This window comes from Bactrocera tryoni, chromosome 3, assembly GCF_016617805.1.
Source record: "Bactrocera tryoni isolate S06 chromosome 3, CSIRO_BtryS06_freeze2, whole genome shotgun sequence".
In the NCBI taxonomy this organism is placed as follows: domain Eukaryota; kingdom Metazoa; phylum Arthropoda; class Insecta; order Diptera; family Tephritidae; genus Bactrocera; species Bactrocera tryoni.
The window spans coordinates 77853926-77878114 of record NC_052501.1 but is presented as its reverse complement, the minus strand read 5'-3'; the positions used below and the strand labels follow the sequence as shown (position 1 = coordinate 77878114).

General features: G+C 42.2%; 4 protein-coding genes across 4 annotated transcripts in view; 1 reads left to right on the top strand and 3 right to left on the bottom strand.

Moving 5' to 3' along the window:
* The window catches only part of LOC120770931 (protein king tubby), a 109567-nt gene extending 85770 nt beyond the window's left edge, over positions 1-23797 (top strand). The window contains exons 2-6 of the mRNA XM_040098636.1: positions 19513-19858; positions 19964-20527; positions 20584-20774; positions 22167-22304; positions 22374-23797. Of these exons, the coding sequence (XP_039954570.1) occupies positions 19513-19858; positions 19964-20527; positions 20584-20774; positions 22167-22304; positions 22374-22643 (1509 nt within the window). The 3' untranslated portion in view covers positions 22644-23797. The remainder of the gene's footprint in view (positions 1-19512; positions 19859-19963; positions 20528-20583; positions 20775-22166; positions 22305-22373) is intronic.
* On the bottom strand, positions 140-2128 carry LOC120770933 (putative glycerophosphocholine phosphodiesterase GPCPD1 homolog 2). Its single transcript, XM_040098637.1, has one exon. It carries the CDS (start codon positions 2004-2006, stop codon positions 156-158), a length of 1851 nt encoding a protein of 616 aa, XP_039954571.1. The 5' UTR covers positions 2007-2128; the 3' UTR covers positions 140-155.
* On the bottom strand, positions 3968-5989 carry LOC120770930 (putative glycerophosphocholine phosphodiesterase GPCPD1 homolog 2). The gene has a single exon (XM_040098635.1). The coding sequence runs from the start codon at positions 5920-5922 to the stop codon at positions 4060-4062; it is 1863 nt and encodes a 620-aa protein (XP_039954569.1). The 5' UTR covers positions 5923-5989; the 3' UTR covers positions 3968-4059.
* LOC120770929 (glycerophosphocholine phosphodiesterase GPCPD1-like) lies at positions 7773-10576 on the bottom strand. The gene has a single exon (XM_040098634.1). It carries the CDS (start codon positions 9886-9888, stop codon positions 7864-7866), a length of 2025 nt encoding a protein of 674 aa, XP_039954568.1. The 5' UTR covers positions 9889-10576; the 3' UTR covers positions 7773-7863.
* Positions 23798-24189: the final 392 nt, after the last annotated feature.

The window sequence follows — 24189 nt, the reverse complement described above, 5'->3', positions numbered from 1 at the left end:
TTGTCCACTTAAAATGCCCTTGTTTAAAAGACTGCTTTAAAAGTCTTGTCTTTAATATTTATTTAATAAATTTGAAGCCTATTACTAAATACACTAATAAATTTTCATAGCACACAATTCTACAAATAAAATATTAATAAAGAATACACAAATTTTCAACGACAACCGCAGCTCAGCTGTAATTTGAAGAGTTTCTGCAAACGTTCATCCTTTTCGAACACATTTTGCTTATCGACGGGCATGAGCGACTCTATATGATCGTAGATCAAACCATGCACACCCTGCTTCTTGTACCATTCGATGGCGGGGCGATCGCACAGCTTGTCACCCCACAGCATAACCCACTTCTTCTGTCGATTGGCCAGCGTCACAGCGTCCGGATGGTTTTCAAGGATGCTCGCAGCCGGCGCAATGCCATTCAAGTCGAACGCCTGCGCGGTATTAACCGCCGGATGTAGACAGTGCGTGCGCGGATCCAAAAATTCCGGCACATTATGCGAAACCGTAAAGAAGACGGGATAAATATTCTGTTTGAAACGCAACATGATGCAAATATCCGCATCGAAGGAACTAAAGCAGCACAAGCGACCCCAACTGACGTCCTTTACCACGCTCAATATGGCGTCCACATACTGATTTTTATCGATAGTCTGTATGCTCTCAATGCCGCCGGCATAATAAGCTTGCGGCCACTTCACTTCCATATTGCAGCCGAGAAAACGATTTGTGGTGGTGAAAAACTCGGACAAAGTTGGAAACAAACGCTCTGCGGGATTGCTAACACTGCACGGCGAAGGATATTCTACAATGCGCTCGTTAATAATGCGATAAGTGACCAAATGCTGCAGCTCTTCGTAGGTGAAATCTTTGACAGATTTCGTGCAAAGATCCGTCTTGGTAAGCGGTTTGCTATCAGCGGTCAAACAAACAATCAACTCGAAGTCGTGATAGATGATGGGCACCAAATCTCTAGTCAGCATCACATCGAACTCGACCATATCAGCGCCAGCCTTGTAAGCCTCCTGCATTGAGTGCAGCGTGTTCTCCAATATGGGCGCTGGATTGTCGGCAATGAAACTGCGTCCGATACCACGGTGTCCGATGTCAAGACCCTTCCAGCGACGCGGCCAATACTGCAGGAAGGTTGTATTCAACTTCACCTGCCAATCCGACATGGCGTTGATAACTAAATATTTCAATTTCAAACGTGCCACTTCCATGCCATTAGTGATACTAGCAAAACTGACAGTCAACAGACCCTCGCTGGTGTCTAAAGCCTCGGGTGGTATATACATTTGACCCAAGAGCTGTACGCAACCCGTCGATTCGTTGGACAAATTCAACTTCAGCAAATAACCGACCATCGCTTTGTCCACCATCATCACTTGAAACATCAATGTATTATTATTATAAACCACACCCAAATCGGGCTGCTCTTTCATTTGACTGCCACCATAAATCATACTCGAATATTGCGCATATGCGCGCGCCGATGGCAATATGGGTAGCATTAACTCCGGATTAACAGGCTCAAGCTTGAGTCTGATCTCTTCTTCCGGCACTATGGGTAAGTTCTCTTTAAACTCCAATGCATTGAAGAACAACTTGAACAGCACTACATGTCCGGTGTTAAGCCAAGCTTTGCGCACTTTCAGTTTATTTAGACAAATGCAACCGAAGCGATCGACGCATTCCACTTCCTTACACTCGAGTTTGATTTCGCGCGCACGCTCTTGTATCTCCCAACGACGTGCTTGCACAATCTGTGTGGCTTTGTCTACCGCGGCGATAAAATAACGATAGCGTAAGAGTTTCTCCAGCGAAAGCTCAACTACCGCCGTCCACTCGCTATAGTCGTCTGCGGAGCGTTTTAAACGTGGCGCCAATTGCACATTCCATTCGCCGAGCGCCTCCTGATTGCCCATCACGCCGACTACTTCGTAGGGCGCAATGCGTGTACCGGTCAAATTCACTTTAAAGGTCACAATCGCTGTATCTTCCGACATAGTTTTGGTACTTTGGAGTCGTTTTAAATTAACCAAAACGTTACGTTTACTTCTATTGACACATACACAGAAATTTAGAAACACATTCGCACAATTTATGTAAGTTTTATTACATTTTATTTTGGAACCAACAAATTTTGACAGCATTGTGGTCTTTTTTCAAAAAACGATCATATGGAATTTTATACTCGATTTGAATTGCTTTGAGTGTGATAATAGCTGAGCGATAGATAATAGAAGAATATAATATAAATAGAGTGAGTGATAGAATAATACGTGAGTACGAAGAGCTTGACAAGCTGGCCGACAGGGGTAATGGTCGAAAATTCTACGAAGAGATGTGGCGACTAACAGAAGGTTTCAAGACCAGAGCATACTCTTGTAGAACCTCCAGAAGTGATCTAGTGACTGATGCCAAAAACATACTGAAATTATGGCGCGAAAACTTCTCCAGCTTGCTAAATGGCAGTAAAAGCCTAATCACCAGGAGATGGTAGCCCCGATTCCCCAAACGATGACGATGGAGTGGACATTCCTTTGCCCGGCCATGAAGAAATTCGTATACCAATTACCCGTTGGAAGTACAACAAAGCAGCGGGTGCCGATGGACTGCCAGCCAAAGCAGTCGTCGCTCTTCTGACTTGGCTCTTATGATACTGTCGACAGTCCTCTCTCTAGGAACAGAACCTAACTCTACAAGTCACTCATCATCCCCGTGATGCTATATGGTGCAGAGGCATAGACGTTGACAACAGCTGATGAGTCGGTGTTACGAGTTTCCATGCGAAAGATTCTGCGGAAGATTTATTGTCCTTTACGCATTGGCGCCGGCGAATATTTCAATCGATGGAACGATGAACTGTACGATATACACGACGACATTTACAGCGGCTTAGATGGCTAGGTCATGTCGTCCGAATGGACAAAAACACTGCAGCTCTGAAAGTATTCGACGCAAGACCCGATGGGGGAAGAATAGGATAGAAAAAAAAGCAGGTGGAGAAGGACTTGGCTATACTTGGAGTCTCCAATTGGCGCCAAACAGAGAAAAGGAAGAGCGACTGGCGCGCTGTTGTAAACTCGGGTATAATCGCGTAACCGGTGTCTACACCAATAAAGAAGAAGAAGAATACTAGCAAAATTATTATTCTATATTTTTAGATGACCTTTAGTCATTAAATAATTTCGACAAACTCAGCTCGCCAGCGCAACTTACAACATCTGTACGGACTGATCAAAAAAGGCACATGGAATGTGAGCCGGAATCCATTACTTGAAGCTGGATCTCAAGCGACCCTTCAAGCTTCCCGAATTCTGCAGTATCTTCAATGCGGAAGTCTTTTCGGTGGGGAAAACGGCTGAGTTACCTAATAACGCAACAACAAGGAATATCAGTGTATACGTCGATAGGTGGCCAGGCCAGAGGATACGTGCAGAAAGTACAATGAAGTAGGCTTGAGGGAGACGTTGGAACACCTTCTATGCTTCAGCAGTATCTAGACCTCGTCTTAGATATCCAGGAGCTTGGACGTTCGGAGACTAGACAAGTATTAAAATTAGATATCAGACGTTCTGTGTGACGATTGTTGCACCTTAAAGCAAGCTGAACCTCCATTTGACATTACTGAGGACCAGTAAGTCTATGTGTGGAGTGACAGACGGCCACTATAACCTCTTATAACTCTTGTAAAACCCTTGTACTGGAACTAAACCCTGCGGACCTTGGATTTAGGTTTAAAGTCAGTTGTCGCCAACACGAAGTATTGACCAAATGGCTTTCTTGGAAATCCTACGGACAAGTTTCCTTAGTTAGGAAAAACTCCCACAACCAATTGATATAGTTTCCTGCTCTCATAATGCAGAACTCAGCTGACTAAATTCACTAACCGATTTTGCAAAAAAAAAACTCAGTGAACTGTTTTCTATTGCCATTTCTAGCTTATTTTCTATTTTTGCTTTGTTCGTCACATGTTTTAGTTGTAAGTACTCCGACTGTATGTTGAAATGTTTGAAAATTTTCCACAAAAAAATAACGGAAAATATTAAAATCCACTCAACGGCAACCACAACTGCGCTGTAACTCAAAGAGTTTCTTCAGCTGTTCATCTGTACCGAAAATACTACGCTTATTGCAGGCCAACAACAAATCAAGACGATCACAAATCAAAGCGTAAACACCTTCAGCACGATACAAATCTATTGTAGCGCAATCGTCCAGTTGATTACCCCACAAAAACACCCACTTATTTTGACGTTCCGCCATCGCCATTGCATTCGGATGTTTGCGCAGCAGGCAAGCATTGGTCGCGATACCATTGAGATCGAATGCTTTTGTCGTATTTATACCCGGCTGGACGCAATGCGTACGTGGATCTGTAAATAGCAACGGTTCCGACTCGAGCAACAGCAAAACCGGATAGATATTTTGCTTATAACGCAGCATAATGCAAGTGTCGGCATCGAAGGATGAGAAAATGCAGACGCGTCCCCAACTCAACTGCTTTACCACATCGAGTATGACGTCCATATACTTATTCTTGTCCATGTGCTGTGGACACTGCGAACCGCCGGCGTGCAGTTCTTGCGGCCACTTAACTTCCATATTGAAACCGAGCATTTTGTTGGTTCTCTCGAAGAACTCTTGCAATGTCGGAAAGAGACGCTCATCGGCATCGCTTACCGTTTCCGGCGCAGGGCAGACTATCAAACTATCACCGACCACTTTGTATGTCTGCATGGCCTGTAATTCGGCATAAGTCAAGCAGACAATCGGTACGGGAACAATATCACTGGCGCTGCTGGGTATTGTCGACGAGTTCGGACACATCATTACATAGAAATCATGATATATTATGGGTACTAAATCTTTGGTGAGCATCACATCGAACTCCACCATATCGGCGCCCGCCTCAAATGCGCGCTTCACCGAGCTGACTGTGTTCTCGAGTGGCGTTAGCGCTGCATTATGCTCCACAAAACTACGTCCCAGACCGCGATGTCCAATCAGCATGCCCTTCCAGTGGTCGGGCCAAAACTGTGTGAATGTGGTGTTCAACTTCACTTGCCAACTCAGTGTGGGATTTATGATCAAATATTGTATTTCCAATTTAGCCAGCTCCACGGCGGCCGCGTCTGGCGAGAGCAATGTCACATCTAATACACCTTCGCTCTCCTCGAGCGCTTCGGGTGGCAAATAGCTTTGCGCTAAGAGACGCACACATTTGGTGGCGCCATTGAATGCAAACAATTTCAATAGAAAACCAACATTTTTCCGATTCAACATATATATCTGATAGATTAGTGCTCTTGCATTGTATTCGATGCCAAAGTCTGGCTGAGCCTTCAGCTTACTGTAGCCATATTGCAAAGTGGTGTAGAAAATTTCTGCGCGCGCAGATGTTGCTATCGCAAGAAGGTTTACCGCGTCTAGCGGTTCTATTTTCAACTGCATTACTTCGCCCGCCTCAACAAGCTGATCCTTCGCGTTACACTGCAACGCCTCGCCGAACAATTTGAACAACACGATGCTGCCGACGTTGAGCCATGCGCGCCGCATTTTCGGTCTTCCCGGTGTTATGAAACCGAAACGATCAGCTGTTTGCGCGTGCGCTTGTGTCAAGCGTAATTCGCGTGCACGCTCGCCAACTTCCCAACGGCGCAGTTGTACGGTTTGTGTCTTCTCATCCAACACACCGATAAAGTAGCGATAGCGTATCCATTTATTTAACGGTACCGTTATGTTCGCAGTCCACACATTGTAGTCGTCAGCGCTGCGTTCAAGTAGCGGCGCTCCTTGTATTGACCAGCTGCCCAGCGTTTTCTTATTGCCTATCACGCCGACCAGTTCGTGTTCGGCGATTCGTGCGCCAGCCATTTCGACGGTAAGTTGCAATTGTCCAACTGAACTTTCCGACATTCTCTACTCCAAACTGCTTTGGATAAGGAGAATCCGCTGTTGAGGTGGGAAAAGTAAGAATTTTTATTTGTTTTTTGCTTTTTTTACGAAAGTTTTATGTAAATATTTTTATTTTTTTAAGTACTCACTTGCAACGATTGACATCTGTTTAAAAAAGAAAATATTGACAAACAGTGTCGCCTTGTAGTAAATATATTTGAAGGGTTACCTAAGCTTGTTAAGACTTTTAAAAGCTTTTAACTCGGTTGTTCTTCTAAGACATCAACAATATTTTGGTTATCAAGGAGTAAAAGTCTGAAAATGATTAAATTTTCAGAATAGAGTGTACACGAAGACAGTGGAGAATCGATTCGGCGCCGTACGCAGCAACTTGGACTGACGTATGGACCGCTCGACCTTCAAAAGATACATCGCTTCGCTTTTAAATAGTTCCAAGAAGATCCGAAGTTTTCGCGCCAAATTTTGTTCAACGATGACGACCATTTCTGACTCAATGGGTATGTAAACAAGAAAAATGTCGCATGTGGAACGAAGTCGCAACCTGAAGAGATTCAAGAGCTGCCATTTCATCCAGAAAAAACAATCTTTGGGTGTGGTTTGTGATGCCGGTGAAATCGTAACCGTCAATGGCGACCATTATCGCGCCATGGTAACCGACTATTTGATGCCTGAAATTGCAGCTTGTGATCTCGGCGACATTTGGTTTCAAAAAGACGGCTCCACATCGCATCAATCAATGAATTTATTGAGGGAACACTTCTGAGCAGTTAATTTCACGTTTTGGCAACCAAGATCGTGTGATATCACACCGTTAGCCTTTTCCTGTGGAGGACTTGAGTCTCAAGTCTATGCGGACAATCCCGCTTCGATTCAGGCCTTAGAGCAAAACATCATGGGTGTCATTCGCCGGTTACTAGTCGAAATCCTCGAACAAGTACTTTAAATTTGCGCTCAACGGATGGACCATCTGAGGAGTAGCCGCGGCCAACATTTGAAAGAGATAATCTTCAAAAAATTAATACCAAACAATGTTCTATCGAATAATAAAAAACATTCCTCATTAAATTTGAAATTTCTGTATTTTTTCTTCAAAAAAGTGGGGAACCTCAAAATGGATCAACCTTTAGATCGCAGAGTTATACTTTCTACTTTATCCTCGTCATTATATTGTTCGATTATCCAATCAGTGGGTTTTAGCGTCAATTTCAAGCCTTAATGTGTCTTTGGATGACCTCAGCCACCAAACTTAAATCGGCCTAGAATATTTTCATACCATTCTGATAGATTTCAGCTCCCTTGAAAATATTTGGCTGACCACATTTCCACCTTACACTGTTTTTATCGGAATAAATGAATGAAAAAGTATGCATGAGAGAACCTGTGACTAGTTGGTTAAGACATCGAAGCACCCAGATATAAAAAGCTGCATCGTATGCCGTAGGTAATCTTGAAGTTCTCCGGAAATAAATTTCAAGGATTGCCATGCAATTCTTTGAATTCATGTTCGTGTTTGAAATGACAAGGCAAAGTATTGAAACCTCCTTAACGATTCTTTAGAGTACTTTATAGAAGATTCATGGGGTAAAAACGCAGAATTATGTTTAAGTTGAGCTTTTGCTGAGCTTTTTTGTTCAGCTTATAATACTAAAACTATTTATTGAAAGCTTTATAAACTAAGAATTCTCTTTAGAGGTTACATAATTTTTGCAGCCATTATAACTCACTGTTAGTTTACCAAAGTTTACCACCACAACTTATCCTTTTCGCCAGAAAGTTGTACCAGAAAGTTGCAACGAAGCATCTAAATTTGTTATAATTTTCCCCAAAAGCGCAAAATAAAATACAAAAGATTTTCACACCAGAAAATAAGGAACATTCAAACCAAGTTTTACTTGTTGTACAACAATAGACCTACAAACAAATTAACACTAGACAAAAGAACTACAACAAATTCACATTACTAAGTATACTCTCGATAGTTGAGTTCACAGGTTTCTGCTGATTCGGCGAACATTGCAATCTGAAGAAATCGGGCAAATCAGCTTCGAGCTCGAAAGCGCTACGCTTATTCGCTGGCAACCATAAGTCCACACGATCATAAATCACACCAGTTGGAGCTTGCGCCTTAAACCATTCAATCGTTTCGGTATTCTTGAGCTCATCACCCCAAAGGAAGACCTTTTTACCCTGCTTTGCCGCTATTTCAATCCATTTTGGATCGTTCTTTATGTGTACAGCATTCGGCACAATGCCGGCCAAGTCGAAAGCTTGCGCATTATTAATGGTGTCGTACAACGTGTCCGCGCGTGGATCTGCATAAACGCCGAGTATGGTAGATGAGAGAAACATGATCGGATATATATTCTGTTTGTAACGCAACAACGTGCAAATGTCGGCATCGAAACTGGAGAAGAAGCTCAGACGACCACAACCGTGACGCAACATCACATCCAATATGCGGTCCACATAGGTATTCTTATCGATAGTTTGGACGCTCTCGAGCTCACCATTCAATATCAGCTGCGGCCATTTAATTTCAATGTTGAAACCCACCGACTTATTCACTTTGGTGAGGAAATCTTCGAACAGCGGGAAGAGTCGTTGATCCTCTTGTTCCACATTATTGTGCGCCGGATATTCGATGATTTTATTGCCCACTACCTGATAGGTTTTCAAATTCTTTAACTGCTCATAGGTGATATCCTTGATTAGTACTTCGGTGAGATCAGCTTTGCTGGTGGGCGTCTTGGGATCCATACAGACATAGATGTAGTAGTCGTGGTAAATCACTGGCACCAAATCGCTAGTTAACATCACATCGAATTCGACCAAGTCAGCGCCCAGCTCCGTGGAGGCCTTCATAGACGCCACCGTATTCTCAATTATTGCTGGCGCATTAGTTGCCTGCTTCAAACTCTTACCCAAACCACGATGTCCCACATCCAATGCCGTCCAATTGCTGCGCCAGTACTCCACAAAAGAAGTGTGAAAATCAACAGTCGAGTTCGGCAAGGGTTTAATTACCAAATACTGTATATCCAAACTGCCGATAGCATTCAGCCACACGGGCGATAAGAGATTGATGGTGAAACGGCCTTCGGTGCCTTTCAAAAACTCCGGATATATATACTGATAGCCTATCAAACGCACAAGCTCATTATCATTCTGTGTCGTATACAGCTTCAACAGGTAGGCGACATTATCCAGCTGCGACACTGTCGTCTGAAATATCAATATATCGTTGGGCTTGTAGGGCACACCAAATTCCGGTTGCGTACGCAAGTAACTGTCACCGTACACCATACGCACATACTCTGTGTGCGCCTTCGCCGAGGGCAATATAGCGGACAAGCGACACGGCTCGACCGGCTGCAACTTGAAACGCAACTCCTCATTACCCGCACTCGTTTCATTCACATGCAAGGGATTGCGAAATAGCTTGAATTGTACAATATTGCCCGCATTCAGCCAACCGCGTTGCAGCTCACGCCGCTGCGGATCGATCCAACCGCAAGCATCGCTGCGATTGCCCGCAACAGTGCCCACTTGAAAGCTGCGCGCATTGATATGTGATTCCCAGCGGCGCACCTGCACCACACCAGTTGCATTGTCTATGGCCGCAATGAAGTAGCGATAATTGATGGTGGTGTTCACCGGCAGCGCTACGCTGGCCGTCCACACGCGATGATCCTGCGTGCGATTCAATAGGATCGCCTTGTCGGCGCGCCAAGCGCCCAATTGTTTGACATCGCCGACCATAGCGACGAGCTCATAGCTGGCCAGCGGTTGTTCGTTAAGCGAAATGCTGAAGTTATACGGTATCAGCGAGTTGCGCTTGAGCGGTATAAAGCGGCGCGCTGTGTAATACTTTTCGTAGTACGAGGAATCGCACTGCGCGGCGCGCGGTAGCCCAGCGAAAATGCTTAACACTGCGCAGAGCGCGCAAAGTTTGGCGAGCGAAAACATAGTAGCGCGCTACAAAAACTGTTCACTTTAATTTAAGCGTCTATAATTTTCAAAGAAAGTTTCAAAAACTGTAAGCGCGGCGCTTAGGCGTTATCCTTGACGCGGCGTTTTTCACTAGCGGTAGGTGTCGCGCGCACACTGAGCCTGCTGTCCACTTAATCGCGCACTGTCGGCGCGTTCACCGCGAATTTATTCATTTCTTTGAGTTTTGAATTTTCAAGTTTTCACCTCAGCGCTTATGCTTATCTTAGCCGCAGATTAGCTGTAGGTTGTGTTATCAACTACGCTGGACTTTGCGAAAAGTATATGAGCGCTCAATACCACTATCGTTTAAGATTTATGGGCTATTTTGCTTTGCTACTAACAAACGGTATTTTTATAAAATTGTTAATAAAAGTTTATGACAACTCTTGTTGTTTACTTCACTATTACTTTTTTAATTTTTATTATTATTTTTTTTTAATTTCTTATATTTTTGTTTTTATTATTTTAAATATTTCTTGCAATATTTTTATTATTCTCACTCGCTGCGGTTTCGCGACTTGTTCGTTGTGCTCGTTTGGCGTCGAAAAATGCACTGATCGCTATAAAGTTTCCCACAAACTATGTTGTCACCTAGTAATAACAACAAAAGCAACAATCGACACACAAATTGAACCGCGCTTATCAGCGCTGCATTTACTAAAACTAAAGCGCTTGTAAATGAAACAAGTGAATAATTTCGGTGAGCGCTGTACTGCGCCAACAACCGTCGAAGGTTCGACCACCAAGACCACACATTTCCAAATGAATTAGTAGCAATGAGCATGCGCACTGTACCCGCGCGCCCCACTCCGGACTTAATGACCTTTGTTGCGCTTAGCGGCAATGCTAAAATTCAAAATTCAATGTCAATTGTACAACATACTGGGGGCGGAAGCGTGTGCATTAACCTGCTAACCCCAAATTCTGATATGACTTTTGTACAGTAGGGCAGGTGCGACCAAAAACTTTAGTTCCGAGTCCTTAATTTCAAGTTGCTTGGCCGTTTATCGTTGCTTGTTTGTGTAGAATGCTACGACTAAGAGGCTTTCATTGGTAGTTCAAATTCCCAGCTCAGCATTTCATCTAACTCTTAGACTGGTTACTATTTTTCGCAGCAAGTTAAGGAGTATACGAAAAGCACAACTTTCACTGTAGAAATTGTGTCCTAAATATCGAACTATTATTCCTCTTGCTTTTATAGAAGTCACTCATAGCTCACCAGCTTCTTATCCTACTTTTCTGTCGAAAACTTTGCAGCAACTTGTCGGAAAATTCAATTCCATCAGCGCTCTCAACCAAAAGCTTTAACTCCGAGTCCTTAATTTCAAGTTGCTTGTCTGATTTTCCCCGTTGTGTGGAGAATTTCATAACCAAAAGGCTATCACTGAATACGATATCAAATTCGCAGCTCAGCATTTCATCTAACCTTTATACTGGTTACTATTTTAGCGCAGTAATGTTAAGCAAATTATGGAGTATTCGAAAATTTCAAATTCCAGAGCTTTTATAGAAGTGACCCACAGCTCTCGAACTGTAGAATGCACTTTTTAATCGACAACTTTGCACCAACTTGTTGGGTAATCGAATTTCTTTATTGGCATAGACACCGCTTACGCGGTTATAGCCGAGTTTACAATTGTAGATTTCAAGTGTAGCCTGTCCACCTGTTCTTTCCAACAGAGTGGAGCTCTTCCTGTTCCTCTGCTACCCCGGCGGGTACTGCATCGAATACTTGCAGACCTAGAGTGTTTTCGTCCATTCGGACGGCATGACCCAGCCAGCACAGACGCTATCTCTTAATTCGCTGAACTATGTCAATGTCGTCATATATCCCGTACAGCTCATCGTTCCATCGACTACGGTATTCGTTATTGAAAATGTGCAAAGGACCATAAATCTTCCGCAGAACCTTTCTCATAAAAACTCCTTACGTCGACTCATCTAATGTTCACGTCCATGCCTCTGCACCATAAAGCAGGACGGGGATGATGACTGTCTCATAGAGTTTGGTTTTTTTTCGTCGAGAGAGGACTTTACTCATCAATTGTCTACTCAGTCCGAAATAGTACCTGTTTGCAAGAGTTATTCTGTGTTGGATTTCGAGGCTGACGGTGTTGTTAATTCCAAAATAGACGAAATTATTATATCTACTACTTCGAAGTTGTGACTGTCAACAGTTACATGTGAGCCAAGTCGCGAGTGCGACGACTGCTTGTTTTATAACAGATATTTCATCTCGTCCTCGTTCACTGCCAGACCCATTTGCTTAGCTTCCTTGTCCAGTACGGTAAAGCACGGTTGTTGAGGCCAATAAAATCACTGAAATCTTACAGAAGATTGTACCTTCTCTATTCAGCTCTGCAGCTTTTTCGACTTTCTCCAGCAGTAGATTGAAGAAATCGCACGATAGGTAGTCGCCTTGTCTGAAACCTTGTTTGTTATCGAATGGCTCACAGAGGTCTTTCCCGACCCTGAGAGACCTGCTAGTTTTTCGGAAATCTCAAATTCAGACATAAAGGCAGCTCCTTTTCGTGCTTTCAAAAGCAGCTTTGAAATCGCCGAAGAGGTGGTGTGTGTCGAGCCTTTTGCAATGCAACCCTGCGTTGACAATTTTTCCAGCTGACGGAGCGCATACCATAACGAAACGTTAGATCGAGGTGCTTACCCTTAAATTACCGAAATTTTTGGAATTAGTATGATACAATTTCTATACAAATCGGTGTACCGTAAACTCATAACGAAGTAGTTGTAAGCTTCAACTACACACATTAGATACACTTGAGGCATTTTATGCAAATTAATTATGAAATACAGCAAATTACGCTATCTCTGATTACACGAAACTATTATGCACAACAACAAGCCCTCGGCAATCACTCCCCACCACGCTACCGCGCGCACCACCTAATTAGAGATTTATGAGTTCATAAACCCCAATAAACAGCGAGCAGCTATCCAACGAAATAATTCAAATAATCATTCAATTATGTGTGGCAATTATGATGATCACGTGTGTTCTTGTACAACAACGAAGCGATAACGCTGCTGGCGAGTCAGCATTCTTTGCACGTTTCCAAACGCTGCTCGTGTTGAACGACTGATACATAGCTCGTGTTTATAGAGGCTTACGAGTAGGGATACGTGATTGTGGCTGATTTTGGCATTTAGCAACAAATAGCTGTGCTCACTGATTTTTCCAAAACTACCCACAATTTCCGCTTTTGTGCAAATAAATTGCGGCATACACACCTGTACGAGCGTGAAGAACGTGAGCAGACAGAGATATGGCTGGTTGATTGGTATGGAACAAAGTTTTGAGGGTGCAATCTACAGTTATTTTTAATATTTTTAACAGCAGTACACATACACACATACATATGTTCATAAATCATATTTGATAACCGTGAATTAATTGCTTTATTTGCACTAAAAGGTATTTGTTGAAATTTGTATTGTTTTCTGTTTTTGGCTTATGGATGATTGCCTAGGCGTACACGATATCATTAGCAATGCTCGACATTACTACTCGTATTTATTTACATTTGAATCATTTCAACTGTGTGCTCAATACTGACCATCACGTATCGTATTTGGTCTGCCATGAAGTTGTTCCGCAACAAGAGGGACTTAGGTTCATCTTTTGTCTTACCCATAAACTCTTAAAAGTGGATCATTCAGTGGATCCTCATATGTAGGTCGACGAAGCGTTTTGAGCTTGCCAAAAATTTATTAAAGCGTTTAATATCAATCCCAGTCACTTCGCTAGGTTCGCCAAAGTTAAGTCTACAGAGATACTTTAATCTCTGTCTGGCAAAAGCTAGGCAATAGAGGAGAAATTGCTAAGGCTTTGCGAAGAGCCAATAGTTCGGAGAACCTCTTAATAGTTCCCTCTGGGCCAGAAGGATTTATTGAACTCACTAAAGTACCAAAGATCCAACTAATGACGGTTTTTTTTCTTTTGAGCGGACAGTAAGCGAAGGTCAGCCATATAGCCACTCGGCTATCGGAATGAATGCACACTTCTGTGAAGAAAGCTGCTCTTTGAAGCAGTACCGCCACCTCCGCCACCTCCGCTTGAAGGATGCTACAGTGGTCTGGCAGTCTGAAACCAAAGTTGATGGAGATCTTCCGGCAGAAGACTTAACCATCTATTCTCTCTCTTAACTTCGAGTCATTTGCGAAAAAACTCACTACACACCTTCTCCAACGGCTTCGCCCCGCCCTCAAGTCTCTCGCAGGTGTTTGAGCTGAGAAGGAACCGCCGGGAGAATGTAAAGAATGCAATCAGAGCAGTGGATAATTTTAGTATGTGCTGCCCAGGGCCCCTCTTACACCCAGCTTCCCTAAGTCAAATAGCAGCTTTTGCCGCCAAGCGTCTACCAGCTATGTCTACAGATGCGACGTGTAGAATGTTAATGAGTGCTATTGTTGGGACATAGCAGTACTAAATTCTCTCAGAACAGCTGATGAGCAACTTTTTGGATCAGCAATTAGCTCGTCCTATATTTTTTCAATTTCAAGTTCGCTTGGCATTCGAACCCACGTCTCAACACATGACAGTCAATACACTCGGTACTGTGCTCAGCGCACTATACCGGCATTTCAAATGTTTATTTTTAATGATTGACTAATCATTTTCTAGTTTACAACTCAATATTAGCTCTAATCTTAATGGATTGAGATTGCAAAGTCATTGGTAACTAACGTGTTGATTTGCTTACCTATTTATACATTTGATTTTTCATATGTCGTTTTTGGTTTCTGAAATACTTTTTTTAAGGATCGTTAGATTAGCTTAAGTTAGGTTAAGATTACGATCTTCGGTTCGGGATCATATTTGGAAAGCTTAGAACGCCAGTACGCCTTACAAATAGACAGAGCGCTTTGAGCCTTTCACAAATTTGTTGAGCCGGCTAATATCAGTTACAATGTCTCCTAGTTCACCCAAAGTAATACTGCCGAGATGTTTCAATCGCAGTCTGGAACCCTGGAAAATGGAGGAGAAAGTGTCCACATATTTCTATCGCACCTTCTTCCATACAACTCTGCCAACTAGTGACCGACAATATATTAGTCTTACCGCACGAATTCTTTTTGGACAGTGTTCTAAGAACCCCTAAGCGGCAAGATGAACTGTTATATGCTAAGAGCAAGTAGTTCAGTAGATCTTCTGTATTCTACTCTAGACAAAGAGGATACTGCAGTCGTATATGTGCTGGTCGTCGGCCGTTGAACGCTGTCATCGGCGAACGCCAGCAGTTGCATACTCTTGTAGAAGATTGCCCCTTCTCTATTCAGATCTGCAGCTCGACTAATTTTCTCCAGCAGTAGATTGAAGAAGTAGCATGATAGGCAGTCGCCTTATCTGAAACCTCGTTTGGTATCGAACGACTGGGAGAGGTCTTTTCCGATCCTGGATCTTTTAGTATTGCTCAAAGTCATTTTACACAGCCGTATTAGTTTTGGAATATCAAATTCAGACAAAGCGGCATAAAGGCAGCTCTTTTTCGAGCTGTCAAAAGCAGCTTTGATGTCTTATAAGGTTCAAAAATATGTGAGATTAAGTTAGACTGAAATGTTTCTGCGATATATTAGCGCAACAATAATGGTTTGACGTTTGTCTCCTCGGAAGGCAATGACAAGAAAACGAGCCTATTTTCTTTAAGCATAAACTTGACAGTAAACCGCACAGCTTAACAAGGTTCTTGTAGAAACTGATGAGGAAGCAACAAATCGACCAAATATTAGTGGTTGGAGCGCATGATATATGTAGATATTTATATAAGCTTTTTGAAGGTAGTTCACGAATATAACAAGTGATCCAAATAGAGGTGCTCAATAGCAGTTCGAACTGACGTATGGAACGACTTGAAGCATTTAACGCTGGGATCTTAGATTGAAAGCGTACAAAATACAGCTTGTGCAAGATCTGAAGCCGCTCGACCTTCCCAAGCGACATTGCTTCGATTTGTGGGTTCTTGAAAAGTTCCAAGAAGATCCGACATTTTCGAGCGAAATTTTGTTCAGCGATGAGGTCCATTTCTGGCTCCATGGGTATGTAAACAAGCAAAATTGCCGCATTTGGACCTGAAGAGATTCAAAAGCTGCCATTTCAACCAGAAAAAATAAGGGTTTGGTGTGGTTTGCGGTTTTCTTCAAAAATTATGACATTTGGTTTGAACAAAACGTGGCAATTACAATCTGCGACAGCAAATGAGGGACTAACAGAAATGCTTTTTTTTATAGTTACAGGGGAAGTAGGTATATTTTAAAATACTACATATATATGTACGTGGATTGGTTTACGGGGCACGAAAGTGTAATATACACGAGTAACTATGTATGTATGTATGGTATGTGTGAACTCCTGATCTCACAGCGAAATGCGCAAATGAAGAAATCATGTCCGAAACCATTAAAATTAATTATACTGACATCGATTGCAATTTATCACTTACAGCAACAACAACAATTCCATCGAAAAAACTGAAAAAATAGCTGTAGACATATCGATGGCAATCCACTTACACACACCAACATATTTACATATACATATGTAGATTTGGTTATTGCCAGCCCAAATAGAATAGCTGAGCTGTCATGTTGAGGCGTTAAACTGCACACTCTTAATGCAAGCAAACATACTCACACATAATATATACAAGTATATGAGCGTGTGTGTGACAAGCCAACCTCGCTAGCTTCCCTCATTGAACTTGAAATTCGCCCCCGTTCAATGAAAGCCTTCAACAAATACCCGCTTGTGCGCTGAAAAATGCTTGTGCAACAACAAAATCGCAATTCTTTTTAAAATTAAATAAGAAAAATCTGGCCTTAACCACTTTTCATTTAATTTTCCATGCATTTTGATGTGATTCAATTCGCATTACATGGCAAATTCCCTCATACATTCACTAATTGTTTTGTTGTGTTGCACCTGCAGCGCATTTGACCTAACTGTGCATGTACATACATACTTACATATGTATGTATGTGTGCATATGAATAGCCACTTGTTTTTCCCCCAAAAGTGGAATACGCGCGTTGTATTTCATGTGTAATCAGCGAAACAGTTCAATTGCTATAGGCACTCGCTGCATAGGCATACACTGAAAAAAATATCACACACTAAAAACGAGAAAAAATGTAACTTCGGTTTCACCGAAGCGAACAGTCTTCAAAAATACAAAAGGTTTCTTACAAGAACTTGCTTTTGATCGTTCAATTTATACAGACGTTGTGTTTTATGTGAGTACCTGCCGTTGACGGTCCAATCTCACGGTACCTAAAAGCACAATGCCTTGATCAGCGCCCCAAACAATACATGCTTTTTGCAAGTATTATTTGGTTCCAATTGGTCGGATGGAAGCGACAACTTTTTCACGGATCGGGTTATAACCTCTGACAGGTCCGGCAACCAGCCGCCGCGAGACTCCACTGAATGGAATTTGAATTCTACCCGCCTTTAGGCTTAAACCACAGCCACTACGAGTATCCTCAAAGGGCCAAGCCAAATGAGGAGTTTGGAGCGAACTCTATGGGCTAACTGCTCCGCGTAGTACCAGATTCTAGTCTCCGGCCAGACTTTTCAGTGCGACTTCACTGAATTGAAAATTCAATTCTACTTGCATTTGAGTTTAACGGCATCCACCACGAATCATACCAAAAGCCCAAGCCCAATGAGGAGATTGGAGCAGACTCCGAGGGCTAACTGCTCTCCGGGGTACCAGATTTAAGTCTCCGGTCAGATCTTGGAGCTTTTGCTACAACCAGTTGAACACCCATCAAACTCAATGACTTGTGACATTTGTCGCTTGAACTTCAAGTGTCTTTTAATTAGAAGGAATTTCATTCAAAGTCTACAATATCAGTGCAAGCTGAATATTATAGCACTATTTCTGACAAGACGTACCTTACCCGAAAATTATCTTAACTGTAAAAGTACGCACACTTTCTGCTCTATTGGCGACCTTCTGGTACTTTACCCAGAACTATCGTTTCCGTAGGTTTAAACCGAAATCAGACGACATGAAGGATCTAAGAATTATACGATTTTGATCTCAAAGTAATTAAAACAATAATTATTCACTTAAAATGTCAGTTAAATCTCAACTATAAAAGAGTTTAGTTAATTGAAGCAGACTTTTAGGTTAGAAGATCCTAAAACGACTAACTAACACCCACTATTCGATACATAAATAAGGCTCAGAGCGTGGAAGAACCTTTAAAATCTCAATATGTTTTCAATGTTCCAGTTTTTGATGGATCTACTAGAGATTTCAGAAGTCATAGAGACTATAAAGATCTAAAAACACTCGGGTTTCTTTCAAAATATATGTAGGTTAGGTTAGGTTAAGAGGTCGATTCTAAGAGACACCTCCCTTCACAGTTTGGACAGCCGGTTCATTGTAGTACCTAAAACTCCTAAAAAACTGTGTCATAAAACCCTCATATATCGACAAAGCGTTTTGGATCTATAACAAAATGATTGAAACGGCTAATATCAGTTTCGACTATGTCTTCTAGTTCGCCGAAGGTAAGAGTACGGAGATGTTTCAGCCACAGTCTTGTAAAGGCGGGACAATGGAGAAAAAAGTGCCTGGATGTTTCTGCCTTACCCTCCTCCATACAACTTAGGCAACTAGTGAGAACATTGACCGCATGAATGCCTATTGGACACTTGTTACGTTCTACTCTAGGTGATAAGAGAGAGGATTGCGGTATGATGAACTTTGCTCAGAGAAAGTAGTCTAGAGTCACAGAGGAGCTGATGAAGGAGAGCTCCTTACCGAAAACGCCCTCTCCAATCTTCCCTCCTAGCTTCAACACATCCGTGAAAAAGCTTACAACGCCCCTTCTCCAGCGGCATCACCCCATCCATATAAGTTTTCAGGAAAGAAGTAGAAATCAAGCTTAAGCTTTAGTTTTTTCACCTCATCAACAGGTTGAAGACGCGAACCTGCGAAGGAGAGAGAGGCACGTTGGGAATCTTATGCCTTCTAGTAAATAAAACCATTTCAGTTTACTTGGGTTAACGCGTTTCTCGAGTTATTTAAGCTGGTCGTTTACCATGAAGATTCAAAGCAGTGCGGAATTTACCGCACCCTGTGGGGTGCCTCTATAAGCCTTTCGGATGTCTTTACACTACCCCTCTCTGCTACGCTTGTTCTGTCACAAAGGCTATGTATGAGATCCTTGAGATTCAATTCCACCTGAAATTTTCCAGGGCTTTAGTCACTACCTCCGGTCATACATTGTGGAAGACCTCCTCGATGTCGAAAAAAGTACCTACAGCGAATTTCTTTTTTACTTATGCATTTGTAATCTTTTATTTTTAATCTCTTAACCACTTTCCTAAGAGAATAGGACACCACTGAGGAATATGTTTACATAATCTATGTAGAAAGAAGAGGATAATTGAAAGAAAAAAACAGAGTAATATGGATACATACATATGTATATGCAATTTCTGAGCTCACAGAGCTCACAGTAGTTTATGATTGCATACGAGTCCCAGTGGCTGCCATTTCGATGATATTTCTTTAACTTTTATTTCTCTCATACATATTTTAATGAGCTTTCTTATATTCTGTGTTGCAGCGTCTGCTAATGGAAGCGTATATACGACAAAAGCGCGCCTCGCCGGGCATGGTGCAGGCAAGTGACTTACAAATAACCCGTCCCATGTCGGGGCTGCGCACATCAACGGCCACTGGCCGCGAGCTGCATGCCTACGATGGTCCAATGCAATTCATCAGTTCGCCACACAATCCCGATCAATTATTAAGTAACACCACCGGCGTCACAGCTACGAATACGAACGCGACCACCGTCAACGCCAGCCACAATGCGACCAGCACGAATGGTCGTCAGCATGGTGTCAGCTTTACGAACAATATGCGCCCGCGGACAGCCCAGATGACAGGACATATCATCAATCAGGATGGTAAATAAATGAAATACAAAGACGTTGTTGTTTTCGTTTTCTGCTTTTGAAAGTTCCAATTTAACTTTATCACTTTTCTTTACACATCTTTCGTTGTGCCTACAGATTTAATCGAAGAGATTTCCTCACACGAACTCGAAGATGACGAAAGCAGTCCCGTCAATCATGTGAGCAGCAATGGGCAACGGCAAAAGCAACGCCAACAACAACAATTACAACAACATCAACAACGTTCATATAGCCACGATCAGGATAGCAGCACATTGGACGAAGATGATTATGTGAATCGGAATATCGAGGAAGCGGCACCCGTCATGCCATTGAATCACAGCATCGCCAATAGCATCGCATCACAAACCAACACCACCACCAATTCGGCCGTCGGTGTACGCAGCACTTCGGCGCACTCGACCGGCGCCGGTTCGGCTAATAACACTGCCAACTATTCGAACAGTGCGCAGCAAACGAATTCGTCAGCGGACGCCAGTGGCGAACCGGAGGGTGATCTGGTCGGCAACATCGAACAGTTCGTCATGCAGCCAGCGTCACAGGGTGTGCTTTTCAAGTGTCGCATAACGCGTGATCGCAAAGGCATGGATCGTGGCCTATTTCCGATCTATTATTTGCACTTGGAGCGCGATTATGGCAAGAAAATATTTCTCTTGGGCGGTAAGCGTGGTGGAAAGCTTTTTCAGCAAAATGCCTTTTATATATATTTTTTTCAGGACGCAAGCGAAAGAAGAGCAAAACATCCAATTATATTATCAGCTGTGATCCTACGGACTTGTCACGTAACGCCGAGGGTTTTTGTGGAAAATTGCGTTCGAATGTGTTCGGCACCTCCTTTACCGTGTTCGATAATGGCAACAAAGATAGCACGGAAAATCCCCGACTCGATTTGGCGGTGATCATCTATGTAAGTGACATTGTAGGAGTTAACGTGATAAGGTTGAGGGTACGCTGCTTCCGTTCTGACCTACGATACGATAGGCTGATGAAAAAGCAATTAATGGTATTGGGTTTCAAACGATTATAGAAGACATTTTTTCGATAATTTCATCGAGTAGCTCTTCGGTAGCACTTCATACCAGCCAGAGAAATTAAAAGAAATTTTAGGAAGGTTCAGAGGAGACCTAGAGCGGGTCTCAAATCAAATCTGAATAGTGAACACAGAACCATAGCTCATATGACCACCACGGTCGAAGTAATAAAAAATGGGGTCATTAAAGTCTTAGTTACCCCAAACTCCCAAAAGTGGATCACCAGATCCTTACATACATAGATCGACGAAGCGTTTTGAGCTTAAGGCTAGGTTCTCCAAAGGTGTGTCTTCCATGATATTTCAATCGCAGTCTGGCAAAAGCGCTGTAAAGGAGGAAAAAGTGACAAGATGGTTCAAGCAAGCCTTTCTTTCTACAGCTTTACGGTTCACGCCAGAAGAAACTTGCAGTCGCACAAGTTTTAGTTTTTGACTAGTGCTTGCTGAGCTCACTGAAGGTCCAAAGGTCAAACGCCAGAGCTCATCAGAAAAACTACTCATTTCCACTGGACTAAAATTGAGGAAAGGGTGCTCGCTCTAGCCAGCTCACGGACTTTGCAGTTTCCGGCGATTTCACTATGACCGGACAACCATATAAGTCTCATATGAAAGAAGCTTGAGGCTATTGCTAATGAAGCCCTGCGTTCTTAACTAGTTTTTAGCGCACAATTAGCAAGCACAAAGCCAGTATAGCCCTTCGGTTCTTCGAAGCTCTACATCCACCGCTAACTTGATGGCATCCACCTCCACTTGAAAAACGTGTAGATCGGGTAGTCTGAAATAAGAGCTGATGAGAGCTCTCGACATAAGTTTCCAACTCCTATTCTTCCTCTTAACTTCAATCTATACGTCAAAAAGCTCACTGCGTCTCTTCTCCAACGGTTTCGTCCTGCACAGAAATCTTTCGCAGATATGTGAGATGAGAAGGTGTTTTACTTGGTTTTCTGAAATCATTTATGTCCAACTTATGGTGTGTGTCTTTATATACTATTAACTCAGAAAAGCTCTAAAGGCCGTCTCATGGAGCTTTATTACCGAAGGTTTGACTTTATGTGCTGAAGTTTGTGTACTGCGTTTCTCTAATCACTAACTATTTAAGCAGTTAAGACAATGAGTGATAGATTCACACTTAACTCCGCACAATTCACAATTTATACCGCTAAAGTGAGGTTTAACTGGTATACCAATAAAGGAGTGGCGCTAAGCAGATCTGTTTTTTATTTAACCAACTTGAAACACATGTGTTAATATCTTGTTCTCTATTTGCAGGACACCAATATTCTCGGTTTCAAAGGTCCACGCAATATGACCGTGATACTGCCCGGCATGACGGAGGAGGATCAACGCGTGAAAATCAGCTCGGCCGATCCCAAACAACAGGGTATACTAGACTTATGGAAAGTTAAGGTTAGCTTCGTAACTCGTCGTGTTCCATTTTAAAATATACTTACGTAATGCTTTACTTTTTCACACCAGAACATGGACACCATCGTTGAGCTGCACAACAAGACACCCGTATGGAATGATGAGACACAATCGTATGTTTTAAATTTTCACGGGCGCGTCACACAAGCATCGGTTAAGAATTTCCAACTCGTACACGATTCGGATCCCGATTATATAGTCATGCAGTTCGGGCGCACCTCCGAAGACGTCTTCACCATGGACTATCGCTATCCGCTGTGCGCGCTGCAAGCGTTCGCCATAGCGTTGAGCAGTTTTGATGGCAAAATCGCGTGCGAGTAGAAAAGCGTGAGAGGCTGAGCATACGACAGTGGAGTGACAATTTTGCGCAGGCGTGTGCAAAGACAAAATTATGCTCAAATTTATAAGCGTTCAGCAATAACTATAGTATTTTATGTAAATGTAAATGTAAAATCAAAAACTAAGCACAAAAGAGTACGGTCAAAATCAAAAAAGTGCATGAACTCAAAAACAAACGGTTGCCTTAGTTGAGAGCGTTCGCAAGGCGCGCTAGAATAACACCCACAATTGTATGTATTTATGTGGTGGGTCTGTACATCATGCACCGACTTGATTAACACTAATATTTTTTTTTTATAAAGCAATTAAGAGTACAAGTGAGAGAAAAACATATACACACCAACAAACATTTATATATATGTAGGTGGCATATAAAAAATTCGAAAAGCATCAAAAATACATTAAAAACTCTCTGGCAGACTAACGGACACAATTTTTTTTAGTTCCGAAATTGAGTTTGAAGAAGTAAAATTTTCAAAAATCATTTTTCGTATCACTATTATTAAAGCATATTTAAGTTTGCCTTAGTATTTCTACACTAAATACTCAGCGAACACGCCATACAACAATTTTCAAGGCTACTAACTTATATATTGGTTAGTCGAAAAAGTCTTTTCGTATTTTGTGAATAGATGTCGTTGCAGTCGTATAACTTATACTTAGCGATGGAAAGGTGAGATCTTAAGCTTCATTTAACAGAAACAAAAAAATGTAATTCGGAAAATTCGGTTGAAAACAAATTGTTCAAAAATTAGTAAAAATAATGCAGAAATTCGCTATATTTTGAAATTTTTGTATAAAAAATAGAAGAATACCACGCAAGCCAACAGCATTGCGAAGTTTACGTAGGCGATGCTGTATCAGTTCGTGTAGCACAATAATGTTTCACTCGATTCCGTTGTGGAAATTACGATGTGATAAAGCCTCGCTCTGGTCGACCTATCGTTGAAAAAGTCGATGAAATTATGGAAAATATTTTCCAGAACTATCACATAAGCAGCTATGACATCGCTAAGGAACTTAACATTTATCATCAAAAGAGTTTTAACCATTTAAAAAGTGCTGGCTACAAAAAGAAGCTCGATGTTTGAGTACCAAATGAATTATCTGTGAAAAATTTAATGAATCGAATTAAGATCTGCGATTCTTTGCTGAAACGATATGAAATCGAACCATTTCTGATGCGAATGGTGACAAGAGACGAAAAGTGGATCAAATACAACAATAATATGCGAAAAAGACCATAGTCCAAGCGTGATGAAGCTCAACAAATGGTCGCAAAGCCAGAATTAGGACTAGAAAAGCATCATCCACTATGAGCTGCGCCAGCCTGGTCGCACGCTTAATTCTACATTTTACTATCAACAACTGCAGTGATTGAAGCAAGCAATCGAAAAAAAATCGACCAGAACTGATCAACAGAAAGGGTTTCGTCTTTCATCAGGACAACGCTAGACCATACACGTCTTTGATGACTCGGCAAAAACTGGGCTTGGCTGGGAAGTTTTGATGCATCCACTACATAGTC